General features: G+C 35.6%; 1 protein-coding gene across 1 annotated transcript; it reads right to left on the bottom strand.

The window, feature by feature from the left end:
- Nucleotides 1-1,017: 1,017 nt before the first annotated feature.
- Nucleotides 1,018-2,403, bottom strand: LOC149183830 (uncharacterized). Its single transcript, XM_089415103.1, has one exon. The coding sequence runs from the start codon at nucleotides 2,401-2,403 to the stop codon at nucleotides 1,018-1,020; it is 1,386 nt and encodes a 461-aa protein (XP_089271229.1).
- Between the last annotated feature and the right edge of the window lie 21,205 nt (nucleotides 2,404-23,608).

The raw sequence follows: 23,608 nt of genomic DNA on the forward strand, positions 1-23,608 counted from the left end.
GGGGAGAGCAGAGAGGATGCCTTTTATGAGAATTTTTCTTCCAGCTAGGTTGAGCCAGGACACACCCCAACTCTGAAGTTTCCCTCTCAGCTTCTCAATTAGTTTCACCCAAATTTCAGTTTTGACCGATTCCTTTGCTAATGGCAATCCCAGGTACATGAAATGGCTCCAGTTCCTTTGGGCAGGGATGTCCAAGATTGAGGATATTCTCTGAATAATCTGCCTGGGGACGTTCCAGTTATATATCATGCACTTATTATTATTGAGCTTTCCTCCGGACACTTGTAGAAAGAGCTCTAACGTTTTCTTGAACCTTCTTGCCATGAGACTGGAAGCTCCTCCAATTAGGAGGGTATCATCAGCGAAGAGTGAGTGGTTTATCCCCTTGGTTCCACGCACTATACTGATACCTGTGATTTCTTTTTGCCTACGAAGATTTTCCAGGTGAATGCTTAGCGTTTCGGCCATGATGATGTATAGAAATGGGGAGAGCGGGCAACCTTGTCTCAGTCCCCTTGAGCTTCTGAAGAAGTTGCTTGGCCTACCATTGATCAGAGGGGCTGTCCATGGGAATGAAATACACTCCATGATCCTGCTGATGAAGGTGCTGGATATCCCAAATTTCCCAAGGGCTGCCTTAAGAAATTGATGGTTAACTCTATCAAAGGCGTTTGCCATGTCTAATTTAATAATCATACCCTTTTCCTTTCTATTTATGCTGTTGTGGATTGCCTCTTGGATAAGGATAACGTTATCCGTGATTTGTCTTCTAGGGACGAAGCCTCCTTGATTCTCAGAGATGAGGGAGGGGAGGAGCTTTTTTAGCCTGTTGGCTAGAATTTTGGTGATAATTTTATAGGAGACATTGCACAGGGAGATTGGGTGGAATCGGTCGAAGGATTGGGGGTTGGGATCCTTGGGGATAAGGGCTAGGTGAGAAGATTTAATGTTGTTCCCCATTTTTCACTTTGAGAAGAAGTTCTTTACCATTCTAATGAAGTCTTTCTTGATGGTTTCCTAGTGATTTCTGTAGAATGCCACTGTGAACCCGTCTGGGCCCGGTGCCTTGTCCTGCGCCATGCTGAAGATCGACCCCTCAATTTCCTCTGTCGTGACCTCTTGATCCAGCTCGTTGTTTTGGTCTGCTGAGATTTTATTTTCAATTAGGCTGAGGAATTCCGCGTTATCGTTGGGCTGAGTGTCTGCGGATAGGAGGGCGCAGAAGTGTCTGGACGCAGCCTCTTTTATTTCTTCTTGGTCTCTGAGCTCTCTTCCATCAATCATGATTCTCTCTATATGGTTCCCTGCCCGCCTGAGTTTTAGGCTATTGTGAAAAAAGGAAGTGTTTTTGTCTCTGGCTTTGAGCCAAAGGCAGCGAGACTTTTGTCTCTGCTCTTCTTCTTCCATCCTATTCTGCTTATACAGTTCTTTGTACATTTCATTTTCCTTGGCCTGGTCTTCCTCTTTATACTGAGTTCGCTCCTTTTCTTGACTCCATTGTTCCAGCTGTGATTGGAGATCAGCTCTTTTTTTTCTTTCCTCTGCAGCGTGGTTTCTTGCCCATTGCTTGATAACGGTCCTGAGGGATTTGAGCTTAGTTTCCAAAATATAATGAGGCGAGCCAATAATTTCTTTTGCCCACTGCTCCTTGATCAAATTTCGGAATTCTTCTTTGCTGTCCCATGCCTTGCTGTATTTAAAGGGGAGAGGCCCCATGTTCTTACCTTTGTCTAGAGTCAGAGCCACCGGTTTATGATCTGAAATGTATCCTTGGATGATTTTGCTTTGGATATTTGAGAATCTTGCTACTGTTCTTTCTTGAGCGAGGATTCTATCTAATCTCTCTTTTATATTGTTGTTGCCGGTTCTTTTATTGCTCCAGGTGAATCTCCCGTTGTGCGGAGGAATGTCCACTAGATTATGGGTTTGGATTATTGCTTCTAATGAGTCTCTTGAGGGATCAGCATAGTAGTTTCCTCCCAATTTCTCATCAGCATTCCTTATAAGGTTTAAGTCACCTCCAAGGAAAATGTTCCTTCCCTGTACTGTCATGAGGTCTGATGTTATTGATTCCCAGCATGAAGCTTTGTCCCTATAGTGGTTAGGGGCGTATATGTTGTATATAGAGTATTCCTCTTTTGAGGCTTTGTTCTGCATGTCTGTTCTTACCCACCAGCTGTAAGACTTTTGCTCTTTGAGTTCCCATTTGCTTTTGTCCCATAGTGTTCCTATGCCTCCTGAGGCGCCAGCTGCACTTGTTGCTACGCCTGCATAGCTTTTGCTTCTTTTTATGTGATTTTGGAATTCTTGTTCCGTGATTTTGGTCTCCTGAAGTAGGAGAAGGTCTGGATGTTCAGATTTGAGGAGATCTCGGACTGCATTTGTTTTTAGGGAGGAGCCCATCCCCCTACAATTCCAGGAGACCAATATCATCATTTACCTTGTTTGGTATTTGCCCCGCTTTTCTCTTTCATTTTTTCTCCGCTTCCTTTTGATTTGTCTAGAAATGTGTCCATTGGTTGCTGCATTCCGGTGGCCATTTCTTTTGCAGCGTTTTCATCTCTAATTTCTTTGTTAGACTTTCTTCCAACTTTTCTAGGGGGATCTGTGGAGAGGTTGTTTTCCTTTGATTTGTTTCTGGTTAAGATTCTTTCCACTGTTGGGGGAGGAGAGGGCTGGGGGAGGGGGCTGGGGGAGGATATAACGATGGCGGCTCGAGGGGAAGGGGGGGGATGGAGGGTCCTCTGTGGACAGGGTTTCAAAGGGGTTGGAGGAGGAGGGGAAGGAAGGGGCAGAGCCAGAGGGATGAGAAGGAAGGGAGGGGTTTTCAGGGGGAGCCTTTGAGCTTGGGCCTGGAGGGGGGTTTGATTTTTTCTTTTTGACATGCTCCCAGACTCCCTCAGGGGTTTCAACATTGTCTTCAGGAACATTTGTTTTAGATTTGCTACATCTATTAGCGAAATGCCCATATTCATGACATACCTTGCATTTGAAGGGTAGCTGCTCGTAGTCCACTTGCTGAATGTGCGTCCACTGATCGACTTTGAGTTTGATTGCTTCCGGCAGTCCTTTCCCCAGATCTACTTCAACACATATCCTCACGCATGCATGCATGTTCTCCTTCAGTTCAGATCTATCAATATATTTTCCAACTGCGTTCCCTATGGCTTTTACTGACTCATCCCCCCAGCAATGAAGCGGCAAGTGGGGCATACGAACCCAGACGAGGACAGCGTTGGGGACATCCATTTCTGGGTCAAATTCTGGAGTCTATCTGTTTAAGTAGAGACCCCGAGAGTCCATGCAATAGGGGTCGTTTCTGAAGATGAGGTTCCTGTCCTCCATTGATTCGAATAGAAAGGTGTAAAATCCTCTGCCACAAAACCTGATTGCTATTTTCCCTTGCACCATCATGTTCCAGTTTCTCTCGACCCATCTCTAAACTGATCTTGGAGAGGGCCACAGTCCCGTGAACTGGCCGACCAGGCCTCTTTCTGCTAAGGAGATTGCTGCTCTCCTCGGGAGGGAAGGAGGTAGAGAAACTTCTGGTATTTCATCTAATTTGTTGATGAACTTGGAGGCTGTAGGACGGATTTTTCCCGCTACGCTCTCAGGAATGAGAGAGGCAAACATTTTCTCGAAGTCTTCTGGATCCTGAGGCGGGGGATCCATTGCTGCCATTGTAGAGTCAGATCTCAGGGAAAAACTCAAGAGGACAACCGGGGGGAGGCCCCAGTGCTGGGGGAGGGCAGGAAGCCCGGGAGTGGAGAAGGGGAGGCCAGCAGATGAGGAGCGCGGGCCTAGCAGCAGCGCTGCCAGGCGCAGAGGCGCAGAAACGATGTCAGGGTTCTAGGTCACGCGCAGGTTCGATCGCCAGAGCAGCCCGCCATCCGTTTCGGTTTTTAAATTAGTTCTGGTCCTCCTTGAACTTCACTTGCACTTGGAGTTACTCAACAATCAGTGAATTCAGGCTTGTGAGTGAGGATTTGGTGATCTCAAGCGGCGTTAAAGAGTTAAGGAGGTGGATAAGCCTCCCTAGATTTTTTCTTGGTTTTCTCCATCAAGCCCATACATAGTAAATGCCTAAAAAATGCTTATTTTCCCTGCAATATAATCACATTAGGCCACATACTATGAAAAACACTTTTTACTATTCTTTCTTAGCATTTTATGACTAAAAATGTGAATTAATGTGAGAAAATGATGATTCTAAGGGTTGGAGGATAACATAAGGAACCTCAAAATATACATATTAATGGAACCCATTAGCTGCTCCATATAAATTTCTTCCTCCAATTCACTATGAAGGAAAGTAGTCTTTACATCTAATTGTTCACATTCTAAGTCTAAAGAAAAAAAAAAGAAAAACAAGACCAAGAATGACTCTAATGGATGAAATTTTTACAATAGGTGAAAATATTTCATTGAAGTCAATAGCTTTTTTTGGGAAAATCATTTCGCCACCAGCCTTGCTTTATACCTCTCCTTATTTTCATCACCTTCATGCTTAATATTGTATACCCATTTGTTTTTTATGGCATTTCTACCTTTTGGGATCTTTACCAATTCCCAAGTTTTATTTTCTAGCAAAGAGTTCATTTCGTTCTTCATTTCTTTCTTCCATTCTTTATTGTTCTCTAGTTTACAAGCCTCTTCAAAATAATCAAGCTCACCTTCATTAGTTGATGAAATATATTTTTAAGGAGGATACCTTTATGAAGACTTATGAGGCTTAAAATATCTATGAACTAGCTGTGGTGGTGCATTATCAGGTTGAATCTCCTGTAAAGGTTCCTACAAGATTCCTTCCTTTGGATGTTCATCATCTTCCACTTTCTCTCCTTCCTTCTCTTGAATTTTTTGTCCATTTTCTTGCATTGGTGGGATGTTTTCTTGTTTTTCTTCAAACCTATCAATAAATTCCTTAACCTTCAACTCACCTATAAACCTCTTAAAAAATTCTTACTCATTAAATATAGCATCTATAATTCTAATAACTTTATGTTTGACTAGATCCCATAAATGATAACCAAATTCTCCATCTGCATATCCTAGAAAAATGAATTTCATAAATTTATCATATAGCTTAGTTATATTTTCTTTGGGAATATGTACAAATGCTTCACATATAAAGATTTTCAAATGAGAATATTTCAATTTCTTTCCATGCCAAACTTCTTCAGGAATGCCACCACCCAAGGCTATAGTAGGAGACTAATTTATAATATAAAAAGTTCTCCTTATTTCTTCTGCCCAAAAATGCTTGTCCAAACCAGAATTTGACAACATATTCCTCACTTTCTCCACAATGTTGTGATTCATCCTCTCTGCACCGCCATTCTGTTGAGAAGTACTAGCCACAATCTTCTCATGTTTTATTTCAAACCTATTATAATATTCCTTGAATGTATTTGAGAAATATTCTCCATCGTTATTTGTTGTCAAGCAATTGAGAAATTTGTTAGTTTCTCATTCGACAATATTATGAAAATTATGAAATATTTTAGACACTTCACTTTTATTTTTCATAAGGTAGGCCAAAACCCTCCTAGATCCATCATCTATAAATGTTACAAAATATGATGCTCCTCTTAATGACTTAATGTTAACAGGGTCAAACACATATGAGTGTATCAATTCTAACAATATTTTATTTCTATCATGGAAACCTCTAAGGAATGAAACCCTTCTTTGTCTACCATATATACAATGCTCACAAAGATCAATATTATAGGATTTTAAACATGATAGTATTCTTTTACCAGCGAGGATTTTTAAGCCCTTTTCACTCATGTGATGCAAGCGCGTATGCCACAAATTTGTTGAATTTCCTTATTTGTGACAATAGAGAAATCTGATTTTCCTATCACTACCTTCAATGTATATAATGTTCTTGTCTTGGGTCCTTTGACCACAACCAATTATCCTTTGTTAATTTTCCAACCTCCTTTTCCAAAGCTTGTGAAATAGCCTCCATCATCCAATCATCCCATAGAGATCAAGCTCATGCACATTTCTGGTACATGCCTAACCCTTTTCAACAATATATATTGTCTATTTACCATCTTGGTTTGGACATATCCCATTCCAACAATACTGCAAAAAATATTGTTCCCCAAATGCACTCTCCCATAATCACTAGGATTATATAAAAAAAAAAAATATCTTTGCATTGGGTTACATGGTGAGATGCCCTAGAATCAAGGATCCAATCAAATATACTATTGGATGTATACAATCATGCATTTTCTACTAAATAAATAAATAACACATCACCATATGTGACTACAATAGTAGTCTCACATTCATTTGTGTTGGATGACTTGTGATTTTTAGTAAACAGTTTATAATCCTGTTGTACTTTCTTCTAGGCTTGACACTCTTTCTTCATGTGCCCTTATTTACCACAATGAAATCAAATGAGCATGCCCTTCCTTTATTTTGATCAACCTCTTGATCTTGAATGTCCTTGTTAGCGTTGATCTATTCTCCTATAATGATCAACTAGAGCTAGAGCTTCTCCTCCCTAGTTTTCCACAATTGACTTACATCGTAACTCCTCATTCATTATATTGTTACTGACATCATCAAACTTCAAGGTCCCTATAGGTGTTGAAGTGCTCATAGCTATAATTAAATTTTCCTAGCTGTTTGCCATAGAACACATTAACAAGATAGTTCTAATGTCATCATCTAAAATGATTTTAACAAAGCAAGTTTACTAGTAATAATGTTGAATTTATTCAAGTGCTTATCAATTGAAGAACCATCCTTCATCTTGAGATTATAAAGTGTCTTCACCAAGAAAACTTTGTTTGATGTCGTCTTCTTTTCATATATATCATGGAGCTTATTCCATTATTTATCCGTCATCGATGAGGGTTTCTTTGTTATACCCTCAATCGACAAATATTGATATTTTAAAATCAGTATATCCTCCATCTGTAACTTCCATAGGGAAAAATTAGCCTCTTTCAAATTATCCATGTCACTTAATGTTGTTATCTCCATTCTTAATAAAATTCATGACCAAAAAATAAAAAACTCTTAATTTATCATACTTTAATTGTTAACTAACTTTTAAATGAAGGGCCAAAAAATCTATCTCCTTTAATAAAATTTTAAATAACAAATAATGACACTTTTCTTTTATCATGAAATGGAAATAAAAAAAACTTATATAAAAACACTCCCATCTTTATGGATACCAATATTTGGTGTTTGGTACCTTATGCCTTTTAGAACCCAATCATAAGAATTATTAAATAGAAAATCACAACATTAAAAAAAAACATGTTTTGCATAAGCATTCCAACACCCAGTGATAATCATTTTCCCTAGAATTATATGAGAATGTATTAAAAAACATTTCCACATGTTTTTATGGGTTTTGTTTGACCTTCTCATTTTCCATAGACAACAAATTATGTGTGTCACTCATTGAAATCCCCTTCTGAAGCAAAAATTTCTCCGGGAGCTTCTCTTCAGTAAAATCCTTGGGTCTCTACATATGTTTCTCAATCTCCCTCTTCTTATGGGTGACTATTATGGCCACGGACTCACACTACATCCACGACTATTGGGTCATTAGTGCCCGACATGAGCTTGATGGGCTACAGTAAGGGGAATTCAAGAGGAATGGTGGTGAGGGAAAGAGTAGTGATATAGGGTGTTTTAGCTCTAATACTAGTTGAGGGGAATCATAGAACACAACAAAGAACAAAATTATATTCTCAGAAATAACATAAGACAAAGATTTTAAAATAAGAAGATATTAAAATTATGGAGATGAAAATCACAGGATTTTTCATTACATTACAAAGCTTTCCTTGACTTGCTCAGCTGAGGCAAAAATAGATATTTATAGATGATGACCAGAGCTCTATATTTCTACACATGTTTTTTTCATGAGTTACACTGTGATATCTAGAAGTCAAGAGAAGTGGTTATCATAGGGTGAGCAACAATCAACATGGTTGGTTGTAGGTGGTGATTGTTTATATGGTCATCAACATTTGGCTTCACAACTAACATTTATCTACAAATATGTGCACATAGAACCATCTTCTGATTACATTTATCTCAATATTTTTTCTAAATTTTATTACGTCTATATAATATTTATAAAATCAACTATTCAATTTCTTATTTAAATAAAATTATTAGATGTTGAAGTGTGCCTTATCCTAGGGTAGCTTATCCTCAAATAATATCAAGGGTTTTCATTACATAGAGGACAATATTTCAATGTAGCAAGAGGTAGTTGTCTTTCTACAGCAGTCGTGAGAGACAATTTTACTTTTCAATGATAGTTGTAGATCTCGTTTTGCATGAAAGAAACATTTATTTGGGTTCTCTTGCCATTATTTTCATAACCTAAATAGGGTTTTTGTTTTCCCTTTATTTATCAATTCTAAGAGGGTTCATTGCATCCCCACTTACCCAAAAGGTGGCGAGATTTTTTTTGTGGCTAAAACTAACAAATCCATGATCAGTATAATCCAAGTTAGCTTCAATTATAGAATCGACTATGAGAAATAACTAAAATCCTCAATTTCACCAACTATTAACGAAGGTTGCTTTTATGTGAATGAATGAGGGAAACTTATTTTTAAGTGCCTTTAAACATAAAATTTAAATCTAAACATAAGCATAAACAATCGATAAAATAAGAAGCAAACTCAAGATATTTGATGACGGAGTTCGTCCCTCCTAGAGTACATCTCTGGATTCACTTCCAAGTGGGCGTCCGTTGTATTAAAAAGTATCATAAGTCTCGTTACATAAAATTTGACCATTCTGGATTATGCACATAGACATCAATGACTATTGTCAACTGATAGGTCTCGGCCTCAACCGTTCAATGCAACTTTTAGATTACAAAAATTCCTGGCATTATTGGCCAAGTTATGCCTCAAAAGGCATTCTACAGTAATAAATAAAGCACAGTTATGAAACTCACATTCTAACTCCCATAGCTTGAGTACATTGAAAAATCATTTTATAAGGACATGGGAGGTCCTAGGGTCAAACCGGTGGGCCTCCCAGGATTTTCCTTTGGCAATACATCACAAATACTTTTGAATATGGTGCAACTATATTATAAATAAAGTGTATTTGTTATAACAAAGGTTTGGCAAGGTTTTAAGCATAATCACCTACAACCATTGGTGGTATAATAATATTACGACCCATGGTCTGTAGTTATAACCATACATTGCTAACATGGCAAATGATCTAAATTGGCAGATAGACCTTCGACCCATGGAATTTCAAATATATCATATGGTTCAGATATTAAATGTATATGCCAATCTCCGCATCGATATGTGGAGCACATAATCGTTGGCCTATTGCACACGAACTGTGGAGTTGTTTGGAGTGCCAATAATATAAACCATGGGTTTTGCAAGGCTATCACATGTGGCATGCTCCACCAACCCTTACCCCATATACCATACAATGAAACTTTAAATACCCATATGCGCCTTTGTGTTAATAAATGAACTCATGGGCTAGAGATAAAGTTTTGTATTGCTTCTTTAGAGATCACGGGTTTGAGCTCGACCTTACCTATTTGAGTTGTATGTTGAGTTGACTTTGACCTGCCACTAGGCCTGCAAAAGCCCATTTTTTTCCTTTTTTACAATAAAATCATAACGTGTTTTCTCACTCATACAGAGACCATTTTTGAAACTAAATATACAATTGGAATCAACGCGATGAGCTCTTCGACTTGCCACTAGTTTCATAAGCATCTGAGACTTCTAAATTTTGAGCATTTCAAGGATCCTCCTAGATCATTCCTCTCCACTAGAAGCTTTTGGACCACAAAAATTTTGGTTTTAAGCAGACATGAGGTGAGGGTACATCTCTATCACCCTTTCAATCTCCATCCACATTGCTTTGCTTTGATTCCCCACTTGAATATACTCAACATCTCCTTGCTTGGAAGTGTGTACCTTTGTATTTAAGATTGTATCCCTGCAACTCAGTCATACATTCAGGTGCCAAATCATCTACACTTGAAATTTGAGCATTTTCCTCGAGATCCATGATCATAGGAGGTTCATACAACTATAAATTTTCAACATTTACAACTGAATATATGTGCATGTATGGAGTTAAATTTAATCAGAATGCATTGTGCCCAATATTTTCAATAATCTTTAATGGATCACACCTAATAGGTTTCTACTTTTTACCTTCACCTTTCATCCTTTATTTTTTGATATATAGCCATGCTTGATCACCAACCTAGAAGTGATGATCCACTCTATGCTTATCATGGCAGATTTTGTACTTGGCTTGACTTTTCTCCAATTTATCCTGCACGACTTCATGAATCTTTTGGATTCTTTGATTGAACTTTATTTCTTTGTTGGAATCTCCATTTCCATCCTCCTTATCTTCTTCACAAAACATGAAGTCCATTGGTGATGTTGGCAGGTACTCAAAACATGTCTCAAAAGGAGATCTAACTGTAGAAGAATGCAAGGCCCAGTTGTAAGCATGTTGGACATAATGTAAGTATTCATCCCACAACTTGGAATGTTTGCTATAATAACCTTTGATAATATGTACCACTGTTCTGTTCACCGCCTCTCTTTTCCCATCGGTTTGTGGGTGAAAATTTGTGCTCTTTCCGAACTTAGTTTCCATGAGTCCCCACAAAGTGGACCAAAAATCTCCCATGGAAAGAGAGTCCTGATCTGAAATGATAGAAGTAGGCAACCCAAAATGAACCCATGCATTTTGAAAGAACATATGTGCAGTCAATTTAGCAACTACTTACTTTCTACATGGAACAAGAATACACATTTTGCTAAATCTATCAACCACAACATAAAAATAATCATTCCCTTTTCTAGACATAGGAATTCCTCCTAGAGAATCGATAGATATATTGTCCCATTGTTGAAAAGAAACTAGAAGAGGCATATACAAAACTAACTTTTTGTTGTTTGGTTTTCTTACTGAACACATGACACAACCTTTGATGTACTTAGCAATTGTTCCATTCATTCGAGGCCAATATCAATACCTTTGTAATTGTGCCACTATCTTACCTACACCAAAATGCCTCGAAACACGAGAATAATGTGCGTCCCTGATCACATACACTCTTGCTCCCTGTTGTATGCACAACTTTCCAATATCATACAATAACCTTTCATGAGCATGATAATTCACTTCTTCCACTTGAGCACCATGAGTTAGTTATTGATAAACATCTTTGAAATCATTATCTTCAACATATTGTTCAATGTAACTTTCATGTGCTAAAGAACTATTTTGAAGCATAACTGAAAAATTCAAAGAAAGTATTGATAACATATCAGTTACTATATTGGTGGTACCTTTCTTATATTTCATTACTAAGTGGAATTGCTACAAAACCCCATCCATCTATAATGTCACGACTGCTACAAATTAGTTTGAGATTGAAGGTATTGAAGTGGCTGATGATCTGTATGAATCACTAATTGTTTGCCCATTAAATAATGTTTCCATTTTTTAACACTTTCCACTAATGCATATAACCCTTTATCATAAGTTGGACAATTATCAATTGCTATAGAAAATGTTTATGAATGAAAACAAATAGGCTTTCCTTTTTGCAATAACACTGGACCCATTGCATACCCACTAGCATCAGTTTCTATTTCAAATGGTTGTTGATGGTCTAGTAAAGACAAGATTGAAGCTATCACAATTTACTACTTTAAAGTATCAAATGTTTTTTGTTTTTTTCCTCCCAACTAGAGGAGACTTTAGAACTTGTTCAAGCATGAAATGGTGATGCAATAAAAGATAAATGAGAAATAAACTTCCTCCAATATTGAACTTTACCCAAAAAAATTCTAAATTCCATCACATTTAGAGGTCTTGGCCACTTAATGATTACATCAGTTTTAGGTGGATCTATTTTAAGTTGACCTCCTTCAACTATGTAACCAAGATATATTAAAGATTTTTTCTCAAATTCACATTTAGAAAGTTTGAGATATAGTTTCTCTATTTGCAACACATCAAAAAAGTGTTTAACATGCTTTACATGTTCTTCGAAACTTGAACTAAAAATAATAATATCATCTAGATAGAATATGACAAATTTATCAATAAACGGATGAAAAACATCATTCATCACTCTTATAAATGCCACTGGAGCATTGCATAAACCAAATGGCATAACCAACCATTCATAAAGACCCTGTCTAGTCTTAAATACAATTTTCAATATATTATTCTCTGCAATACGAATCTAATGATAACCACTTCTTAAATCCAGTTTCGTAAAGTAAACAACATTCTTTTACCGGTCAATCAAATCATTCTTAGAAGATGATACCTATTCTTAATGATGATTTAATTTAAGGCTCTAAAATCAACACACATTCTCCAAGTTCTGTCTTTCCTAGTGACTAATATGATCAGTGATCCACATGGAGAATAACTAGGTTGAATGAAGCCTTTATCAACCAATTTCTGAAATCGTTTCTTAATTTCTTCATTTTCTATGACCGAAATTCCATACATGACAATCTTCAGAAGAAGGGCATCCGATTGTAATTGAATCTCATGTTGTATTTCCCATTTTGGAGATGGATGTTTTGGTTCTTTAAACAATTCCTTATAAGAATCTAGTATTTCAACCAATTTTTCCTTAAACTGAGAATCACACCCTTGAAAAGCATCATATTTATCTTTAGGTTGTTCTTTAACAAACATGAGAACATATTTTTTACTTGAATTTATGATCCTTTTGATTTGACTTACATTGATTAAATCCAAGCTTGTCTTAATTCTGTGGGCCCTGACAATGTATTCAATTCCTTCTTTAAAAATATTATAGGTATTCTCCTTTCTATGAAATATGGTAACTCAATCATAAAGATAAGGACCACCCAAGAAAACTCCACATATATCCAAAGGAATCACATCTAGCTCAACCTCATCAACAAAATTAGCTGTAATTGTAAACCTTAATCGACACTATTTTGTGACTTGCATTTGAGTGTTTTCTTTCAACCATCCTAAAGGGTATGGTTTTGGATGATTTTTAGTTTCCAATCCCAATTTCCTTATTAGTTCCTCATATATTATATTTTCTTGTGATCCACTATCGAATAATGTATCTATCCTAGTGTGCTTGGAAATAATCCTTATTTAAAACAACTCAACTCTCTTCTTTCTTCAATCACATCAGTATATTTTGAAGAAGATGTAGAATAAGTAGAACTAGAGCTAGATTCAAAGGGATTACCTATCATACCCATAGCAACTATCTTATTTTCATCACCAGATTCGGATCCAAAATCTTGTTGGATTGCAACATTAGCTTTCATCTCACCCTTCTTCTTAAGGAACTTCTTCGGCTTAAGTTTCAGATGAAGCTTCCAAAACTTGGAGTCATCATGTCCAACCCTCTGACAATGAGTACAAGTATGCCTTTCTCCTTCTTTCTTAGCTGTTTCCGATTTATTCCCTTTCAACATGCTCTTCCCTTTTCCTTATTTGGAATCTTTTCTCTCTGAATGCTTGAATGGTTTCCTTGAAATGTTTGACTCAAAAGGTTTTCCACCTAATTCAATATGAATGGTGTGTACACACACTTCATCAAAGTCATTTGGATTAAACATAAGCAATGTATGTCACAAATAAGAATTCAAAATTTCAATATACTTTAACAAAATATCCCATGTATTTAATTGAACATTAACTGCTAATGCCTTTTTTCTAATTTCCCATGTAAACTCTTTCATGCTCTATCCTTTACCTTTCCTTATATGTTGCCAATCCATTACATCCTGTTGCATATATCCTGAAAGATAGAATTTCTTTCTAAGAGATTTAACAAACTTAGACCATGAAGAGATAGTTTTACCTTTCTGCTTCAAATCTGATTGAGTTTTACTTTCCCACCAAATCAAAGTTGTTTACCCCATTCTAAGTGTAGCTAACTGAATTTTTTTAGATTCATCAACAATATTTTGAATTCTACAATACACCTCAAGTTTCTTTATCCAGTTATTTAACTTTTTTAGGATTCATTTCACCATCATATATTGGCAATTCCAACTTAACATCAAGCTTCAAAAAATGATATTTGTTTGGTTTCTTTTGAGAGTCTAAATCTGAACTAGAATGATAAGAGAATGATCAAGAAGAATAAGATGAAGATGGAGGAGAAGGAGGTTCATTACCATCATCTTTTCTTGCCCTTTTTCACTTCCTTTTTTTTAGAAGATGAAGTTGCATCTCTAGTCTTCTTGTCTTCATAAAGTTCTACAATGATGCTTTGCATATTAAGGAACATCTGCTAAAATTTCTCCTCGCTCTTTGTCTCAGGAGCTTCTCCTCCATTTGAACTTGTCGTCCTATTTCCAATCTCTGGATTTATCTCTTCAAGTTTCCCTTCTCCACGTCACAACTTGGATCTAGTCAACATTCACATTGGCAAATATCCTGCTTATACATTATCAACCTTGCTCTGATACCAAAATATGATCCAAAAGCACGGAATTGACTATTTGCTCAATTTAACCAAATATTGACTAAGGTTGCTTTTATGTGAATGAATGACAGAAATTGATTTTTAAGTTCCTTTAAACATAAAATTGAAATATGAACATAAGCATAAACGACAGAGAAAATAGGAAGTAGCCTCAATATATTTAATGACAGAGTTTGTCCCTCCTGGACTACACATTTGGGTCTGCTTCCAAGTGGGCACCCGCTGCATTAAAAATGCTCATAAGTCTCTTTACATAAAAAATTTCCATTCTGGATTGTCGAAAAAGGAATCACTGATTGCTGTCAACTGATAAGCCTCGGCTTTAGCTCTCCAACACAATTTTCAGATCAATAGGGGCAAAGTTATGCCTCAAAAGGCATTCTATAGGCACAAATAAAAGACAATTCTAAAACTCACATTCTAACTCCCATAGCCTGGGCACATTGGAAAATAATTTTATAAGGCCACGGGAGGTCCCGAGGTTAAATCCGCAGGCCTCCCGTGATTTTCTTTTGGCAGTACATGACAAATCGTTTTGAATATGGCACAACTATATTTTAAATATAGTGTATTTGTTATAACAAAGGTTCGACAAGGTTTTAAACATAGAAACATACAACCAGAGGTGGTATAATATTATGAACCATGGTCTATAGTTATAACCATACATTGTTAACATGGAAAATGATTTAAACTGGTGGACAAAACTTCAACCCTTGGCATTTCAAATATATCGTATGGTTGAAATATTAAATGTATATGCCAATCTCGGTGTCGATATGTGGAGCCACATAACCGTTGACCTATTATGTGCTGACTGAGGAGTTGTTTCGAGAGCCAATAATATAAACTATTAGTTGTGGGGCTTCTAGATGTGTCGGGCTCCGCCAACCCTTACCCCATATACAATACAATCAAACTTTAAATCCGCATATACGCCTTTGTATTAACAATGAACTCATGGGCTAGTGGTAAAGTTTTGTAGTGCTTCATCAGAGGTCACGGGTTTGATCCCGACCTTGCCAGTTTGCCCTATATGCTGATTTGACATTTACTTGTGCGTTGAATTTGACCTTCCACGTGTCTTTCTGTGAGATTTCCACTTGGTCTACAAATGCCCATTCTTTTGCTTGCCTGAAAATAACTTCAGAATGCGTTTTCTCTTTGATACAGAGGCCATTTTTGAAATCAAATATACCGTCGGAATTAGCACAATGCGCTTTTTGACTTGGTACTTCTTTCATGAGAATATGAGACTTTTTAACTTTGAGCATTTCAAGAATCCTCCTGGATCAATATTAAAATATAGGACATAAATAAACTATTTCAATATCCATGTTAAATAATATATTCAACATCAAGTTCAAGTATTTGTATGTAAGGATAAACAATGAAAGAAAATATATATACATATATTTAATGTTGACCATAATAAAATATTTCAATGCTCAAAGAGAAGAAGTGTTTGAAAGATAAAAATATTCAAAGTAGTTATTATCCTTAATAAAATAAAGATGTGTAACTCATCCAATCCTTAATATAAACTAGTATGTGGCATTTAAAAATACTAATAATAATTAAAAATTCAATGTGGATTATCAATAAGATATTTTGATATGTTAGGTTAAGTAATATTTATATAAGCTCGGAGGGTTAGCTCAATTGGTCGAGTCCTAGTTATTAAAAAAGTTTTTTTATTGAGAGGTCATGGGTCCAGTTTTCCAGACACTCTAGGCTTAGGCTATGTGGCTGACCTGATAGGAAGTGATCCCTTGAGGTGGATCTATCTCTGAGGTGTATGAACCACATAGAGAAAAAAAAAATTATTGGCCCATATTTAAAAATATATAAATAACAAAAAAATTATTTTAATATAATAATGTGGTCTACAAATAAAGTATTTTGATTCCATGCTCACTATGATTTCTATTTTGGAATTTTTTTAGGCATATTTTTCAATCAAGCTTGACTAAAATCTACCAAATATTAGTTATAATTACAAGTTTAAGATATCTATTCTACACAATAGAAATGATCCAAGTGATGGAGGATATTTTCAAGATATTGTATCCCTTTATGCATTCAAAATTCACTTTAAATAAAGAAAAATTACAAATGGTTAATATGAATATATATATATATATATATATATATATATATATATATATATATATTCATATTAACCATGAACCTATAAAGAGCCAAGAGAGATCATATCATATCTATTGATGTTCAAATATTTATCAAGTTTTGCACTCTATAGGAGATCTACACCTCAAGAGATTTTATCCTTCTTAGTGTTTGCCAGATCTATAGTTAGATGAATCTATAGGGGTTCATATATATATATATATATATATATATATATATATATATATATATATATCAAGTTTTGCACTCTATAGGAGATCTACACCTCAAGAGATTTTATCCTTCTTAGTGTTTGCCAGATCTATAGTTAGATGAATCTATAGGGGTTCATATATATATATATATATATATATATATATATCAAAGTGCATTTTATATTTTCTTATCAATGTGTATATAATCATTGACTATTTATGTAACACCCTCCTCCCACATCTACCCAAGCAACTAGCCAGTCGGGGTAAACATGCGACAAGAGGCCACTATGATATGATTCAACCTCCTAAGTTACGTTAAGGAAGTGCAATCGACAGAAACACACCATGAAAACATTAATCATCAGCTACAGGACCATCAGGAAGTAATCCAATACTGTAGACAACTTGTCTTAGGGTCCCACTGATGTTTTGGATAGTTTAAGCCTCAGTTTCTCCCATGCTATAGGCATGAGTGCGACCAACAACCCAAATTCGCCCTCACAAGGTTGCCTACCAGAAACTAGAGACCAAAATTGTTAGTACTATGCCAGCGACTTCGGGATTTGAGACACTTTTTGAGGCCAAGAGCCCAGGCCACTGCCCAAAATTGAACCATCTCTTTAGATCAGTAAAATAACATGGAAATGAAAGTACTAAAGAAAATCCTTGTTCAAAACCTTGACTGGAGACCTACTATCTATGACAAAAGAAATTCCAAACATATTGCAAATGGGTAATCTACAGGTGTAATTAATAGTTCTGAGCATAGGGGTCTTTTACTTAGCTAAGAATCGCTAAGAACATTGATTCGTCAACACATCAATTTCCATTCCATCCATAGGTCATAGATACATTTATCATTCAATTATAAGTAAAAACATGATGAGAGCCACACATGGATGTTGTCATAAAACACATACATAACCAACATAATAGGAACATAAATACTCATGAAAGTACAACCATATAGACCACATACATTCCATCAAAATGCTCATATAAATACAAGGATAAATAACCTTTCATTAATGAGGCAAAATCCAAACATAGGATATGACTTCCACATTCCACTCGATCGTAGAATGGTTGAGCCAAATCTCTCTTCATCCATTCACCCTCGAGCCATATTCCAAGCACGAATATGGGATCTCATAGAACACATCAACCAAAACTTATCTAGGGCTTCCAGAGGCCATCCACCTCAACCCATCAAACATTGATTCCACCTCACAGTCAAACATCACAAAACCATCATCTGATTTGTCTCTATCCCAGCCATCCAAGGCCCTAGATCATTTGTTCCAATGAAGCTCCAAGACTAATAACTCATCCCACAGCTGCCATCGGGCTCTACAACGTTTGTCCAACCAGGGCTCTAAGACTAGTAACTCAACCCACCAAGGGCTCCAGAGCGTTTGTCCAACCAAGGCTACAAGAGTAGTAGCTGAACCCAACTTGTTACAAGGCTTCAAAGAATTTTCCCAACCAAGGCTCCAGGAACTAGTAACTCAACCCAACCTAAGGAAACATGAGAACCAATCAAAAACAAACAATGAAAGTAAACCCACAATCACCATGGCTATCCATGAAATGGAAAGGCTAGGCAATCCATTGTCAATCTAGGCAATCCGCCATGCCAATGACATATCACCACCAAGAAGCCAAATGCAAATGACATGCATGCCAAAACTAGTGAAGGAATTGTACATGAAAATCGGTACCTACAAGCAAATATGATGTAGTTGTTGATCCCGATGCCCTCTTGCACTTTCATGTTCTTCATTTGCCTTTTTCTCCAAAATTCGAACTATGCCACACCCTCCAAGAGTGCTCCAAGAAAACTCTACATCTCGAAGAGTATGAGAGAGAGAGAGAGAGATAGAGAGAGAGAAAATATAAGAGAGCTCCAATAGTGAATTGACAAAAAGGTTACTAACTAATCCTCTTAAGCCTTTTTATGGATGAGGCCTCTATTTTATTCATTTTCCATTATTTTCCTTCATTTTCCTCCTCACATGCAACCTGTGACCTTTCACCTCCCTTTTCTCCTAATTTCCATTAGTTTCATAAGTAAATGTGTCAAAATGCTATTTTTCCTTTCCATAGGCTTAGCCATTTCCTTTGCTAATTTCGTTAGTCATAAAAAATCACAAGTGATCCCCATCACTAGGATTTTTCCCAACATTCATCTTGGAATAAGTGTCCCATCATCTGTGGTTATTGTTTTTAACTTTTATTACATGGAATTTTCACCAAGGCTCTTACAATTTGTTTTCCTAAAAAATTGCAAAAACAATTGTGTTGCATAAATAGTTACATGTTTTTTCCTTGAATAAATAGTTACATTTTCAAAAGAGTAAAATTGTGTATTTTTTGATGTAGTAAGTTTGATATTTCAATTTGTTGTTTCTCTTTTAAACAAAGAGAAGAATAAATATTGGAAAGAATTAAATTTCCCATGTTCATCCTATCATTAGATAGCCTCATGTCTCAAGTTCATCTAACATTTTACGAAATGAAAATAAATGTCATATGCCAAAGATATCACTATTTTCCCACGTAGTCCATTACTTCCTCTAATCATTATTTCCATTATTCATGTCATTTATTTATTTTCCATTTTTCAAATTAAGTGTTATTTAGTGTGGAATTAAATTACTCTTCTTTCATTTTAATTTAGTCATTCTCCAGGTATCTAGAACATTATTCCACATCCCATCTTTTTGCATGTTCCTTTTATCATGTTTTTTTGCATGTTACCTTTTCATCCTATTCCTCCGCATAACACTAATTTCATCCTATTGCTCTGCATAACACTAATTTCATTCTATTCCTCTAAATAGCTCTTCCCTCCACAAAACACTTCTTTCCACACACTTCACACTCCATGCTTTATTACTTAGTCAACTTCACGCTTATTTTCTCTTACTAGTTGACACTCAAATTATTTTCCAAATTCCTGCATATCACCTTCGCATTACTAATGTTTCTCATATCAATTTTACCCTAAGTTCTTTTGGCATATCTCATTCAAACACAAGGTAGCTAGGTGAACATATCTAGAGGTGACACTCAGAAGGTCTTAGCTCGACATATATTATTGGGCAATGACATCATAACCAAAAGTTATATTGTGTGTAATCTATGCAAGGCCGTCTCTCTCTCTCTCTTTCTGTTTCATTTACAAACAATTTAGGTAGTCAATTTATTTATAAATAATTATAAATTCCATCTCATAATGCATGTGGAATGAGTAAAGCAGATTTATAAATCAAAATGCGAATATTCAAGTGGAATATATCAATGGATGCTAAGACATTTCATGTAGATCAAAAATGACTATGTCATGAACTTCTAGAGGCCATAACATGATTTTTAAATGTTTGTTTTGAACAAACGAGAGCTTGTTGAAAACATAGAAGAATGCAATAGATGTTGAAAGTGGTTTCTGTTTATAAAATTACATCTATCATACCCAAACATTAAAACACTATTCTGACTATTTCAAGCTTTACAACAATTTATTTTTTAAAATGTTTTATTAACAAGAAATTATGGACTTATAAAGTGCGGCCAACTTTGGAGGATAAATAGCTAATTTCATGTTTATTATAGGAATTTTGCTTTTTATGCAAAAGGGAGTAAGAAACCTAATGGCAGAGAATTTCCTATAAAATGAATGGAATATTATAAAAGAATAGGGGAATCACATTTTAAAGAGAGATTACTCATTATGCTAGCCATTCTTCTAAAATTTTGGTAATGTTCTTTATGTTTTTATTTAAGTGAATTCGCTTTCTTTCTCCCTAATATTTGATCATGTAATTTTATGGGTTCTCTCATATATTTCTAAATTCAATCTCTGATTACGGTTTCTCTTTCTATTCAACGTAACCTCATACTATTTTGTTCCATGGTATCCCAACCCCTATCCCTTAAAGATGAATCCATCTTTTCGTTATGCTTGTGAATCAATATTTTTTAAAGTTCTTTAGGCAATAACGTTATTTAAAACTCCTATAAAATTATTCTTCTCTCTTGGAGAGAGTTATTTCCATAATTGCATCTCATTTGTTGGTTCAAGACTTTTAAATGATCAATGAAATCTCATGATTGTTCTCCTGTTACTGAGTTATAATATTTGAATGAATAAAATCATTTTAGATTTCTCTAAATATCTTAACCATTTCTATACTTTTTGTCTATCAATTTGCTTGAAAAACAAGAAAATTATTTTTCACTTTATGTATAAACGGTTGTGTATCATGGAATGAATTGTTAGATCATATTTATTTTTGATATTATTATTTTATTTTTCTTTAAAAACACCTAGTTCGCTCATCTGTGAATGTGATTAATGATCATAGTTCTATTCTAAGTTCTTTTGAATATATTAGCGAATGAAAAGAGGGGTACAGCCTCTCTAAAATTGCAAAGGAAACATCAAAAAAATCCTTGTGAGGTTGACTCCTTTTATTAACTGAACAAAAACATCAATATTTCTAACTATCCATACATATGTTTTGTTGTTATTAATACAAAATTATATATGTGAAAACTTGAATCTACAATTTTGTATTGTCACAAAAGTTTATATGTGCAACGATACAACATTATAAAGGAGCTATAAAATGAGATTTTTTCCTCTTGCTTTAGGAAGAAAAGGTCACAAAAAAATTGAATTTATTAAACCCCATATTTTTGCATGAGGTGAAGTAATTTAAATGACATAAATTCCTAAAACTTATTAACCTATTGGAAGAGAAATTAATTAGTTCAATAACAATTTTGAATGAAATATATGTAATGAATAGAAGAAAGTATAAAGTCTCTCTTGTCAGAATAATGGAGCAATTCAAAATCTCTTATTAATAGAATTTCTTATTGTGGAAAAGTGTGCAACAAGAAATGCTAAAAATATAACTTGCTAAAAATATCAGTTTGGCCAGTGAGATTATTGGCCACATTGGGTGAGAGGTGAAACTGCTAAAAATAGAACTTTCAAAAAATAGCATTTTATGGTCCCTTCCTATTGTTAACAGTCCCTGGTCTAATTATATGAAGTAAAAGTCGAATTTGGTCTTACCAGTCGTTTGAAAGTTAATTAATTAATTCTCTATGAGTTAATTAGTTGAGAAGAATCAAACCAGAGGTCTTTGTGAGATCATGCAATTATTTTCTCTCTTGATTTAGGAATTTATCCCTTGATTAAAGGAGATAAGGTTTAGTTCTATATTGAGAGGATCAGTTGACTTAATTTAACTCAATCAAGTCCAATTAGATTAATTTAACAAGTTTATCCCTTGATTAAAGGAGATAAGGTTTAGTTCTATATTGAGAGGATCAGTTGACTTAATTTAACTCAGTCAAGTCCAATTAGATTAATTTAACAAGTTGCTAAATTAATGAGATACAGTTTGTTAATGCTTGCATGCATGCGACAACTGTTATTTCTAGATAACTGAGTATTCTCTCATGAATAACTGGTGAATGGTAGTTCAGACAGAGACCCAGTTGAGATCAGATGAGGGACAATGTGCTATCAGATGCTAGGATATTTCTAGTAAGTATTCCTTGCATGAGGAAGGAATCTATTTTTTTCTATGACTATGTAGTTGGACCTGAGGTGACAGCAGGTATGATTAGGCCAATTTATAGCCTATATGTTGAGGCCTAGGTAGTCCACGATTTTCATCTTTTGATTGCAGAGAGCGCAGGATAGCTTTTGAGCTGATTCTTTTTGTATGTTGTTGAGGATCTACACTTGATTGATAATACAGAGATAGGGTTTTAGGCTGGTGCTTTCCCCATGTTATATCTTCTGTGTTATGGTTGATTACTTCTAATTCTCAGTTATATATGTTCATGCTTGATGTTGCTCATGTTTGATTAAGCTTTCACAAAGTTTATGGTAGATGTAGATCTAGTTTTATGCTTTAGTACATTGCATATATTAGTTTGATATGCAGGTGAAATTCCTACATGATATCACTAAGTTAGCTGATTTGTAGAGAAAATTCTACATGGTATCAAAGCATCTAGGTGATCAAGGAAGAACAGTATACAAGAAGGGAGAAGTTGAAGTTTGTTGTTCTGAATATCAAATTGAGTTCTTATCACATCTATTTCACTGATGGCATTCTATGGTTTGAGGATTGAGTATGCACTAGATGGCAGCTCAAACTACATAGCCTAGAAGGATCGCATGGAGGCAGTATTGGAAGATAACGACCTGAAGAACTTCTTTGAATAAGAAGTCCCTAAGCCTACTAATCCTACTCAACTGGTGAAATGGAAAAAGAAAGTGGCAAGAGCAAGGAGAATCATCCTAGAAGGAGTTGGAGATCACATTGTCTCGAGCCTCCATGGGAAGGAGACTACATTTTTGATGTGGAAAACATTGAAAGATCATTATAAGAATACCACTGATCAAAGGAAGCTAGCACTGAAGGACAAACTTCGAAAGATCAAGTGTGAAAATGGTGACATGATCTCTATGTTTCTGAACAAGCTCACCTGATGCAGTGATGAGCTTGGAAGTGTAGGGATTGTGATAGTAGATGGTGATATGGTGAGTCTAGCACTCCTTAGCCTTCCTAAGAGCTGGCATAGCTACCAGGACTTGGTTAATGGAAGAGACAAACTGCCAGACTGGGAATGACTATGGTCAGATTTGACACAGGAGGAGATCAGACAGATCACGTGAGACGATTCTTCATCTATGGAGGATGAAGAAAACTAT

The sequence above is a fragment of the Pinus tabuliformis genome, chromosome 3_2 (genome assembly GCF_031772625.1).
Source record: "Pinus tabuliformis cultivar Carrire ecotype Pingquan chromosome 3_2, CPIR1, whole genome shotgun sequence".
Classification (NCBI taxonomy): Eukaryota; Viridiplantae; Streptophyta; class Pinopsida; order Pinales; family Pinaceae; genus Pinus; species Pinus tabuliformis.

What these genes read in the sequence shown, in the direction of transcription:
- LOC149183830 (XM_089415103.1), bottom strand. Translation starts at nt 2,403, where the DNA reads ATGGGCTCCTCCCTAAAAACAAATGCAGTCCGAGATCTCCTCAAATCT.